This window comes from Cylas formicarius, unplaced genomic scaffold (assembly GCF_029955315.1).
Source record: "Cylas formicarius isolate icCylForm1 unplaced genomic scaffold, icCylForm1.1 PGA_scaffold_4__25_contigs__length_36172078, whole genome shotgun sequence".
Classification (NCBI taxonomy): domain Eukaryota; kingdom Metazoa; phylum Arthropoda; class Insecta; order Coleoptera; family Brentidae; genus Cylas; species Cylas formicarius.
The window spans coordinates 6,043,517-6,056,030 of NW_026844334.1; the positions used below are offsets into that span (position 1 = coordinate 6,043,517).

General features: G+C 36.3%; 2 protein-coding genes across 4 annotated transcripts in view; both read left to right on the forward strand.

Moving 5' to 3' along the window:
- The first annotated feature begins 79 nt into the window (after positions 1–79).
- On the forward strand, positions 80–4,457 carry LOC132700461 (zinc finger protein 2-like). 2 transcript variants are annotated; one of them, XM_060667793.1, is made up of 5 exons: positions 80–724; positions 789–945; positions 1,004–1,289; positions 1,343–1,603; positions 3,457–4,456. In XM_060667793.1, exons 2-5 carry the CDS (start codon positions 856–858, stop codon positions 4,155–4,157), a joined length of 1,338 nt encoding a protein of 445 aa, XP_060523776.1. In that variant the 5' UTR covers positions 80–724; positions 789–855; the 3' UTR covers positions 4,158–4,456. The 2 variants fall into 2 exon arrangements, with proteins under 2 accessions (XP_060523776.1, XP_060523775.1); XM_060667792.1 differs by having other exon boundaries at positions 686–945; positions 3,457–4,457.
- Positions 4,458–4,768: 311 nt separating this feature from the next.
- Positions 4,769–12,514, forward strand: part of LOC132701131 (moesin/ezrin/radixin homolog 1) — a 43,343-nt gene continuing 35,597 nt past the window's right edge. Inside the window, exons 1-3 of one of the 2 annotated variants that reach the window (XM_060668835.1) lie at positions 4,769–4,914; positions 5,466–5,502; positions 8,919–9,098. In XM_060668835.1, coding sequence (XP_060524818.1) covers positions 5,491–5,502; positions 8,919–9,098 — 192 coding nt within the window. In that variant the 5' untranslated portion in view covers positions 4,769–4,914; positions 5,466–5,490. Of the gene's footprint in view, positions 4,915–5,465; positions 5,503–7,966; positions 8,219–8,918; positions 9,099–12,514 lie in introns of those variants that run through there. The other variant, XM_060668834.1, reaches the window with a different exon arrangement.

A 12,514-nucleotide genomic window follows, 5' to 3' on the forward strand; every position in this document is an offset into this window, starting at 1 on the left:
GAATAGGGGCAGGTGGATCACATATTTTAAGGCCCTGCTAACATGTTCGTTTTCTCGACTATTCGGCATTTCGATTTGAATTTCCGTTTGGGATTTTGATTGGAGGCGCGTTTCAACGCGCTCTAGCATTTTTGCTTTCGTTAATTTTGGAGAGATTTTGGAACACTTTGCCAAAATTTTGTTGCCCTAGCAGCATAACAAGCAACGGGTGGGTAGGTATATTCATAGAAACGTTTCTAAAAATAAGCGAAGCATGATATATTCCAAAGTTTACGTATTTGCGAAAAAACGAGAATCGCACCCACTCGACAAGATCCAATCCACTTAATTACAATTTAAAAATGTATTTAGTTTTATTCCGACGCTATACTCGAATCACAAACATTTTAACTAAAAATGCGGCTTATTTCACACGCCACGCGCAGAGAAAGTCCGTTAACAGCAGCGAGAACGACCATTCCACAACACAGTTGCCACCTATTGGCGAGTGTTTGTTTCTGTTCCTCAAAAAAGTCATTTCCGCCATTCCACCAGAATTTCCTTCGCAACGTAAAGTTTGGCTAAAAGTTGACACGTTTCGAAAACACGCAATTATTAAAAAAATATGGTATTTTCAATATTAAGGAACTCTTACGGGTTTGGATCGATAAAAGAGGAACCTGCGCTGTGTCGCACAGTTGCGTCACCAATGCTGCGACAAGGACGCCATTTTGCAAAACGCAAGGTAAAGTAGCGAGCGTCGGTAATAAAATAGTTTTCTAATTTATCCTCGAGATGAAAACTTACAGTCGGAAAAAGTCTGGCGAGCTGGGTCAAGAAGTCATTGCAGATGTGGAAGAACTTTGCCGATTATGCATGGGAAAGGAAGAGGAATTGATTTCGATTTATAATAACGACGAGCTTGTACCTCTCACACTTAAAATTATGGCTTGTGTTGCGCTCGAGGTATTGGTTGTATGTTTTTGTAGGGAAGCCGTTTGTAAGGCGGTTTTTGATTCTTCAGGTTTTTGAAGGGGACGGATTGCCGGAAAAAATTTGTCACCCGTGTAAATTTCAACTCGAAAAATCATACCATTTTCGAAAGAAATGTGAACAATCGGATATGAAACTGAGGCAGCACCTTAGAGAACTGAGAGAAAAATTTGGTCACATAGAAACAGTGAATATCGTGTCGGGCGATAATGAAACACAAGAAAATGAAATGGAAATTGATCAAAGCAAAGAAGTGGGTGAGAGCTCTTCAAACCAGGATAAGGACTTGGCGGTTAGCACGGAAGAAGATTTACTAGGTAAAACTGCAATTTCTATTCATTTTAACATGTTTGAAGATGTTTTTTTTCAGGGATTACTAAAGTTACTTACATTCAACGTGATCCAGAACCTGAAGATATTCCAAACAGTATAACTCTGTCATCAGAAGTTGATTTAGAAAATAAAGATGCGTGCACATTAAAAGGCAGTGAATTGAAAACAGAAATTGCTTCTGAAGAAGATGAGCCTGAGGGCAATGTATTTATTATTGAAGAACCCGATCCGAGCATGGATGATGCTAGCATTGACGCCATCGCTGGAGCTGTGAAGGCCACTTTAGCTTCCCAACCAGGTGTGATTTTTATGTTATGTTATGAAAAATTACATAAGATTGTAATTGATCTATAATTGCTTATGCGAATTCTTACGGATAAGCTGCAGAAGAAAACGCTAGATTAAGTATAACAAGCAATGGTTTAGAAAAATCAGGCCCTTGAAGCTTTTACTATTTCTTCTTTGGTAATTGGCTAAAAATTAACAGTACTATTTATATTCTTCTAAGCAGTATTTGATCTGATTGTTTAAAATGTTCTCGGCTCATTAATGAGGTCCAAAAAGCAACCTCGCTTCTTATACAGTGTGTCCCACTTGAGAACTGTACACCCTTGTGAAATCTTTGTTTATGGGTCGATTTTGATGATTTTTTTGTTGGGTAGATCTCTGAAAAATTCACTAAAACCTTGTTTTGCTTATTGCTTCAACTTAAAGTCATGGCCAACTGAGACTATTTAACAAAAGAGAGATGTGAGATAAAAAATAAATACTATTAGGAATTTTCAAAAAAATGAATTGGCAATGAATTCTTATTCAAGAGTACTTACAACTCAACTGTATCCATTTCTGTAGTGTTTCAATACAAGGTATTTACGTCCCGATTAAGGCTGCACATCTTTGTAAAATCTATGATCCTGGTCTCATTTTCATAACATTTATTTGTTGGATAGATTTACCTAAAGTCACTTCTCACTGGGACCAATCAACGAATTCTTATTCAGAATTATATAAAACCTAACTATACTATTTTCCACGAAGTTGCTTAAGCATTACTCCTGTAGAATGTTTGTTTATGGCTCAATTTTGATAATTCTTTTCTGCTAGATAGATAAAGAGAACTGAAACGTTTTCTTCATATAGCATTGACTAAAGTCATGGCAAACTGACACAGTTTTCTGAAGCGGAAAATCAAGAAGTACTTATAGAGATTTTTTCATATTGAAAATGACAACAGATCCTTATTCAGGGACTGCCTAAAAGTAACTAGACCAATGACCAAAGTTTTTATTGTTTTAAAAAAATAGATATTCCAAACCTTTTAAATAGCGACTATTTTATGTGTGATTTTAATATATTATAAATTTTAATTATACAAATTTTAAAAATAATGATAAAAAAGATTTTTTAAGGGACACTTATTTTTTTAGTATCATCTTAAAACAACAGTATTAGTAAGTCTGAGTATTCGAAAGATATAATGTAAACAAAATTAAAATATAAATTGGCGAGTGAATTTGACAGTCGAATATTAGCTTCTCCATGCCAAACTTGGTTTTACAAAGGAAACAGTATGCGGACGTCAATCGATTTTGATATTTCTGTTATTTTCATTATTAGATGAGAATTAAAAATCCTGTTTAATTAAAAAAATACGGCCTTGTAAAGTCTGTTTAGTTCATATCTAATCGTTCTCTCAGTGAAATATATCTAACAAAAAAAAAGAATTATCAAAATTGAGCCATAAACAACTTCACTGAAATTAGTATACTTAGAGGGATCTATTGAACAACAAAAAAATTATCAAAATCAAACCGTAATCAAAGATTTTACAACGATGTACACCCTTAAGTGGGATATAAACTCCCTGTATTAAAACATTATAAAAATTGGTTTAGTTGGGTTCTAAGTAAGCCCGAATAAGAATTCGTATCCAATTTACTTTTTTTTAATCTCGCTTTTGTTAAATCGTCTCAGTGAGTCATGACTTTAAGTTGAAGCAATAAGCAAAACAAGGTTTTAGTGCATCTTTCAGAGACCTATCCAACAAAAAAAAAATCAAAATCGAACCATAAACACAGATTTTACAAGGGTGTACAGTGGACACACTCTATAAATATGATGTTTTGGAACCAACAAATTACTTATTTGCAGGACTCAACTTAAGCGGTCAGCTCCAACTCACTGTAAACCAGCCCAATGGCAAATCCACCCAGGTGGAAGTTACCACGGAAGACGGGGACGTCATTGTTATGGAAATCTTGACGGAAGATCAAACCGAAACTCCGGAACCGCCAATGCCGACCGAAGATGTCAGCGAGGACGGAGAATTGAAGATATTTAAATGTCCCGACTGTCCCAAATCGTTCTCGCGAAGGATTCAGTTGAGACGTCACGCTTCGGTTCACATGCAACAGAAAGGCTTCAGCTGTGGCATATGCGAAAAATGGTTCCCTACACGATCCGCTTTAATACGTCACGAACGAATTCACACTGGTGAGCGACCTTTTCAGTGTGAAGTTTGCACCAAGAGTTTCGCTCAGAAGGAAATATTGTTTCGCCACTTGATGACCCATACTGGACAGCGTCCATATGCTTGTCCGCACTGCCCGAAGGGTTTTAGTCAAAAAGAGCAGTTACGGGTGCATATGAAAACACATATGGGAAATAGCCCATCGGATATTCAATTGCACTATTGCAGCTTATGTCCGAAGGTTTTCTGCCACGCCTCTGGGTTAAGTCGTCACCTCGTCACCCATACTGGTAAAACATTTAAGTGCAGGGAGTGCGACAAGCCTTTTACCGACAAAAGTTCCTTGAGGAGGCACCTATTGCAATCAGGGCATCAGTCGTAATTTTTCTCTATATTTATTTTTAGGTTATCTTATTGTTTTGTAAATATTGCATTGAAAGTATATTAAAAGCATTATTGCTGTGATTTTGTGTATATTTAAACGAATTTTGTACGAAATTGTTATTAAAAGTTGGTAACAAAATGTCCCAGTCTCTTATTTCCTACCATCTTTTAAATAAGAAATCACAATTTAAAAAATATTCCAGAAATGATAAAAACTGCCCTAAAATCCATGCTGGAAGTGCAGCACTTAATCATAGTTTTGTTTCCAAATATTTAACAAAAACAAATACTTTCTACATTTTTGCTTTTGGACAAAAAATAATCGACATTACCATACCATATGTATGGGTAAGTTTAGATTGCGTTTAACACGGAAAAAAAATCGGTATCAAATAATTTTGTTGATGGATGGCGCGAACAGGTTATTTTTTTCTGTTTTAATTGCATCCTTAATTTTCGAGCATTATAACGTATAATATGGTAATAAATTAATACGCAAAGAAACACATTTAATAAAATACACAAGTTCCCAACGTGCTCACCAGATGGCACCGTGTGCGAAGTCCGAACGAGATTTCGGCTCTGGTGTTGGCAATTTCAACTACGGCTTAGTTAATTTGCTGATTCTTGACAATTTTGTCACGTTAAATTGTTTTCTAGTGCGCGAAGGGTGTGTGCCCGATAAAATCACGCGTGCCCGATTGATGTTGTGGTGCGGAACGTATTTCACCCCTTGATTTATTGTTTTTTTCCAAGTAAGTATCGTTTGTACATCGTCATGTGGCGATTGTTGTCCAGTTTAGCGCCATTGCCATTAAACAACTACCGGTGGCAGTCTTTCATGGCCTACCTTTGCAATTTGAGCAGCTCGTTGAAATATCAACATTTTCTGCACGTAACAACGCGTTCGTTTCGAAGTGTAAATGACCTGTGCGTTAATAATTGAAAGCAAAATTTTTCATGCCTAAAAATTGTTGGGGTTGTAAAATTACCCCCTCCCCACCGCGCTTGTTTTTCAAAAAGGCAAATGGTACGTAGTTAGATTACGTCACGTAATGTATTCCTACCGATTTTGGGTTCTTAGACTAAAATTTACATTGGAGATCCGAGATGTGCTAATAACTTTACTGTTAAATGTCGGTAATATTTAATTTGTCAACACTAATACGAAAAACCTGTTTCGCTCGCCGCTTTTCTAGCTATCGCGCGGCTGAAGTACATTTTACTTTTTTGTAAAAAGGTTAACGCAGTCTTTAAATAAAATGTACCTTTGCGTAAGCTTAAAGGTTTTCTTTTTTCTTTTCAGGTAGAGGTTATTTTATACAGCCGAGATGCCTAAACAGGTAAGTCCGACCCGGTTAATTTTGTCGTTTTCGGTATAAGTGTAAGAATTAACACGGCCGCTTAGGAAGGAAAATGTCTTCCTAACACCTGTTGAATGAATGGATGTTGTGCGAGGTGAAAGTTGACCAGCTTGTTGTATGTTTTGATCGCTGTTCACGGACGATAAGTGCCACAAGTAGGCAGTGCTAAAACCACTTTGCGGTATTCTTATCGCAACATTCTTGACATTCTTGCGCGATATGCAGTTGGGTCGCGTATTTAGACCACGGGATTAATACAGGGATGTTTGATAATAAATAAACGAAAAGCAAACATGGGGCTTTATTATTCCAACAGATTACGCAAGAAATATTGCCTAGACAAACACGCGCTATCAACAAAGCACGCGTAGTTTCGTTTGAATCCGATTTAAAAAAAAAAGCGTATATAAGAGTTTTCGCCAAAATATGTAGCGAGTCGTGCGAGCAAAGTATGTTGAGGGCAAAGTACAAAATCGGTGGTGCGAACGAATCCAAGACGACGAGAAAGGTAAGCGGTGTAGCAGTTAAAACGAACATGGCGGTCTGTCAAAAATCATTGTCAAATAGCTGAGATAATATAGTAGCCTTACTAGGCTAAAAATTGAATTTCTTTCTCAACAGCGATTTACATACACTTAACTCGTTTTCCTAAAACATTCAACGGGGGGTATTTTGAGAAAATACTGCCGTAAAAATGTCGCATCTAAACTTATAGACGTCAGCGGCCATATTGGTTGTTGAATGTCGCAAGGTCATGCGCATGTCGAATGACTTCATGAGTTCACCGAGAAACTGTTTAATTGGGGAAGGAAAAACCAGGGTTACGTTCTCCGAAGAGAAACCTGCTTGCTATTCCGCGGACGTGAATATTTGTGGGCACGGAAAAAAACTGTTTCTGAAGATTTTCCCCGAGACCTCCTCACCTTCACTATTTAAATGTTCGTATTCGGAATGTCGGATGTAAGTAAGCCACTTACACAGATCGTAGCTTTGCGCTTAAAAAAATGTCTTCGACGCCGGAGGTCAACGATCCCCTTAGTGTGCAATATTGGTCTGTCCATATTATTTTAGAGACGGCCAGTTAACCGACAAAATCGGGCGTCACTTTCTCCCGTTTAATGTCAATCAAGCGGCAAAAAAAATCTACATGTAAAAAATCGACCAAACTTGCATAAAATTATCGCAATGAACCCCGGCGAAAACTAGGAAGCATTATTATCTCCGTAAATACTCGAATTACCAGATAAATCGCGTATTATAACACATCCCGCTTTCACAATAACTTTCTATATTTATCGCCGGCTGCGTGGGCAACTTTTGTCAACTCGATGTCGGACCGACACAGAGATTTGCGTCTCCCAGATGGCCGGATTAAATAATACCGAACTACCATGACGGTCAATTTAGAACAAACATGGAAAATAAAACCCCCCTTTATTTGATACGACAAATTACGGTAATTGGTCACGGAGCCTTGGACCTATCAATTAAGATTTACGAGAAACGCACTGACCTACATACACCTTACCAACGAGTTTTCATACTTCATCGGTAAAAAATTATCTAACGAGTCTATTTTCAATCGATTTACACAGTTCTCGGCTACAAGAAAATTGGAATTATGTGTCGCTTCCGAATGTGACACGTCGATCAATATAAAAGGATTTCAAAATATTTTTATCTTGGATATTTCTCTCTTCGGGATTAAATCCTATCGGTATCTTAAGAGGTTCTATCGTTTCACACTGCGGTCGTAATACCAACCGTTTATCATCAATTAAAAGCTGAAATTTGGTGACGTCTTGACGCCTACAACGGAAAAAATAAATCGATAATGACCTTGACATTGAGACGGTAGAACATCATTTCACGGTTTGCGCTAACATCTCTCTGGTCTGTGTTTTGAACGTTTCCAAAGTATATACTCAAGTGATGTGCCAGAAGTTGTCAGCCACGTTCAGCCACCGTAGGCGTTGCTTCTTATTTCGCCGAAGACACCAGATGAGTCACGACCAAAAATGCGATGAAAAACACGTAAATATGGACTTGAACCGACGTCATGATCTATTTTTACATCACCTGTTGAATTGATACAACCGCGAAACCCACCGACAGGTGATCAGACCTATCGTTTTTACGGGTCATGGGCCATGGGAAAGGACGAACGTATTTGCGGCGTTGCCGGGTCGCCTTTGCGCAGATAATTGTCTCACGTTATCGGCTGCTTCAGTCATATGGAATGGATTTATAAAAGACGTAAATGTGTTATTGCCCAGCATCGTGCGGAAATAAAAAATAGGACGTAACCGAAAATGCAGCTCTCAAGCCGAATTTTCGATTTCGCTAGGCGTGGGACTGTTTCGGGAACCCGGCAACGTCGACGAACGCCGCGAGTGTTCGTTGCTATTCTGTGGTTCGGAATTTTGAATGGCGTGTTACCATTGGCCGGACTTGGGTAGATGTTTGCCGGCTTGCGAGTCGATTGTTTCGTTTAATTTCAAAGTTCGAATCACCGCGAGCTCAGCGTAAGGGCGTTTATTGCGAGAATAAAAGTGAATTTGTTTTTGCGGTGCGGAAAATCTTTCGAAAAACTGTTGCGGTTAATTTTGTGGCGCGACCGCGACTCGTGTTGATTTGATATTTTGTTGTTTGCCGATCGCTTCGGGAAAACAAGATGGTATCTTCCAGCAAAATGGTAAGGGCTTCAGTTACCGTTACATCGACTGCAGCGGTTCTCGATTTTGACGCTTGTTGCCGCAAACTGCCTCGCATGATGATTCCGAGAGTTTTACTTTGTTAATGACGCCTGTCGCCATAATTATGTTTTGTTGGAAAAGTGCACCTTTAGTTATTTAAAGACCGTTATAAAACCGCAACCTTGAACGAAATTGGGTTTAATTGTCCGACAGGACATGAAATTCACCATAAGCATGCAGAGAAAAAAGTTTTTTTTAAATTGCAGAAAAATATCCAAGTATTTGTAGCCTTTAAAACTTACAAATATTTAACCATAAAGACTAATCATGATGATTCGTGGAGAGCGATTTAAGCGATTTATGTTGCGAGTTTTTAAAATTTTGCATTTTTGGAATTTATATATAATAAAATAGAGAGGAAGTAAATTTGTTTTGCTCGTTTAAATTAATTAAAATTAGCGAAAGGATTTAACACGTATTTAACATATTCAACTATTTTGTGACTCATCCATGGGAATATGCAGATTGTGAATGGTTTTCTAACCGGATGTTGAGCGACAATGTTGCCGTTATCTTATGAAAATCGACTTTCAGTTGCATAATCATAGAAATTGATTTATGTACTGATGTGATAGACGACTTAAAACGATCGACAGATTAATGATCTCTTGAGGCAAGTTCGAATGTTTTTGGTTGCAGATGAACGTACGGGTGACGACTATGGACGCGGAGCTGGAATTCGCGATCCAGCAGTCGACGTCCGGGAAACAGCTCTTCGATCAGGTCGTCAAAACGATCGGCCTCAGGGAGGTCTGGTTCTTCGGTCTGCAGTATACGGACTCGAAAGGTGACCTCACTTGGGTCAAGCTTTACAGAAAGGTAGGTTTCTAGGTTCGGTCCAATCGGCTAGGTCGTACAAGCTCGTTTGCTAGACTTTAAGGTACTTTCGCGAGAATTTACTTTTTTATTTAAAGTGCCTAGCATTTGCGAATTCCGCACTACAGTGTAGTATCGATACATCAATACTCGACCCGATTGTATCTTATCGAATTATCAGTACTTACCGGATGCTTTATTTCGCTAATCCCGCGGTAATCCAAAGAAATCAAAGAATGTGTAGTTAAAACTCTAATTAAGATAAGCGCGTTCAACGGTACGGCCGATAAGGTTATGTCGATAATTTTATTATTTGACGGCGCCGCTAGATAGGACGAACTCAATTGTGTCTGATTAAACTTTATTTGTCATCAACACACGAAATATTGAAAAAGAAATTGCTGCTCCATGGTATATATTAAAAATTAACTAATACGTAATGGATATTTTATGGATATTAATGGACATTTTGTTGGTGCGCTAAAAGCAGCGAAAACTTTTCAACCTTTAACTATACCAAATTATTGTATTTCCTAAATACACTGGAAAATTATCAATTCGCTTTTTGAAAAGGATATCTTTTTTTTACTGTTTTATTCCATACCTGAAATCAGTACAAATACCAGCACCAAAGCCTAGTATGAAAAAAGGAGAAAAAAAAAAGAAATAAAAAAAAAACTGACTAAATTTTTTGTAGGTATATCACGGCAATGAATATTTACATTGTGTTTATAGAAGAAATTTTAATCTCTGCTTTTTAAGTGTTTCTTAAATTTGTTGCACGTCTTCTTTGGTCCACCATTAAGTATAGACACTGTGCACTGTTTCTGGCTATCGATACTTGTAAAATATCCTTTTCTGTATTTTTCAACATTTTTTTGTGTTTTGTATTGCTGTTTGACTGAAGTACAGGTCTGTATCTAAGTAGCCCTGTTTGTAGGAAATATATTTCGGGAAACTGGTCAAATAGGTAAAAACGAGTATCACAACTTTGTGCGCGGTTAAAATTTCACTTTTTAATGGTATACCTACATTTTTGAAAAAATTAATTGGTCTTTTTGCAAGCTAAAAATAGGCAACAGACAATAAACAATGAAGCAAAAGTTTCAATTTTCATTAAGCTACCCATCGGCTTTTTGGTATTGCATTTTTGTTTTTGTACGGATTAAATCCGATGTCCGACTTCTCACATTACACATATTTTATATAGACTATGTTTTAATTTGATGGCCCGTTAGACGTCATAACCTTGTTAGTTACTGCAAACCGCTTCATATCCACAATAATTAGCCAGCGGCGGGCCTTGGTCGTTTGTCGCATATACAGAAAACGAAGGTAATGATGTTTTCCGTGGTGACCTTTTTCTACAGGATATTCGAAGATATTGATAATTGATATTGTCATAATGGTTTCCCATATTCCCAGTTGGTAGTTTCAAATGGACGTGTTTTCGTAATAAAAAGTTTGGAAAATTGCGAATTTATTTTCATTATTTAGTGCATCTTGACTGAAATATTCCACATTTAGAAGGCAATTATTAGTGGATCATTACATTAAATATGTAATCATAATAATGTTAACATAGTCTTATAATAATGTAATTACACCATTAAGCCAAACATAAGTTACGTGCAATCTCCTAAGTGTTTGGAATATTTGGACATAATTCATATACGTAAAGTGTCTTTTGTCTTCTATGACATATATGCCTTTTTGTTAAGAATTATTACAGTAGGAATATTTTATAACAATACCAACTTCTCATGCGATATGGCTATCGCGTTGTCATGTGCGGAAAAAGAAACACAATGTCATAAGAAAAACAATTAATTTGGAAATTCTTTTTAGCTTATGATGTTGCGTTCTTTATTTAACACATTCATTTTGACTGTTAAGTGTTTGATAATTATTGATAATTTTTTTTGAGAGTTTTAGTGTTTGTTTATTAAAAACATCTTACTCATGTCATGTCAACTTTTATTATAACTATATATTAATTAACTATATAATATGTTTAACTTAGCAGGCAGAATAGGCAGAAAAATACCCGATATCCTACGATTGATTGATAATTTTTACATGGATATGAGTAAAAAAAGTAATGTAAAATTATCCATATTTTTATTACCAGCAATATGGTTGAACCGCTCACAACGCACGGATTATAACTAAACTTTTAAGTGAAGAGTTGTTGATTGGAACTGAGGCCCCCCATTCTGTCTTTTAAGTGAAGAGTTGTTGATTGGAATTGAGGGCCCATGAGTGACCTGCGAGATAATTGTATGTATGATCTAATTCGTTTAGATTTTTTTTTATGGGAAAGATAAAAAAATCTTGCATTTAAATATAGAATTTTCCAAACCAACGCAGAGATAGAGGAAGCGACTCGAGAAGCGTTTGCTTCCATAAATCCTATAGTTAGTAAATAGTTGGCAAATTCGAACATTAATTCTTAAAATATTTAATATTTTGTATTATAATATTTATTGTGTTTTGATTATTAGGTTAAAATAATTATAATTTTGTTTTCTAAATAATCAAAAATATTAAAAATAATATCTAAAATTCAAATTAAAATATTAAATTGTTCTTAGGATTTGTGTTTGTCACTTAAATTATTTTAAATTGGACAGTAGTCTTTTTTAAAGTTTCACTGTTTATTATATTATTTTAAAGGTTTCTGTGACGTCTTTTTGAACATATTATACACGGCCTACATAAACAAAAAATACCCTATATTCTCCCTTTTTTTCACCACAGATACCAACAAATATCTATATGGCTGAAAAGGCATTTAATTAAGAACATAGCCAACTATGATTGACAAAAAATAGGAAAGTTGTATTCATTTACGAAAAAACGGAACTGTAGAAAAAAATCTAAGTAGGCCTTAATTAATTATGTTTTTATCCGAATCCAAAATGTTAATAAATAAAAAAAAGTTATGAAAATTAATCTCGGTTAGTAGTGAAGATATCGCCATGCGGTTTTAACCATAAAATGTTTCACAAAAATCGAGCCCTTAACATGTCAGTAAATTTTGCTCTATCTACTTGAAAAATTGTTAAAAGACTTTTTTGCGATAGGAATTGGTCGCGCGTAGTTGCCAAATTGTGCCGTATTACCCTAAAGCCGCTAATTTCTGACGAAATTTTCAACCGGTGTGTTTTGTTTGGTCTGTCTAACGTCGACCGTTCGATCGAAAACGTTTGTTTTGATTTTGGACGATGTCTGTCGAGCCGGTACCTAAATGAACCAACGTATTTTTAAATATTTGCGTTCGCTCGTTGTAATTGTTATTTTTATCGAAATCTCACAGAAGCGTTGACATCATGTTTCGCTTTTGTCGCGTCGACTTTTAATTGAAAAATAAACGAGATTCACACGCGTGAGTAAATCTCTATAATTTATTGTTGTCC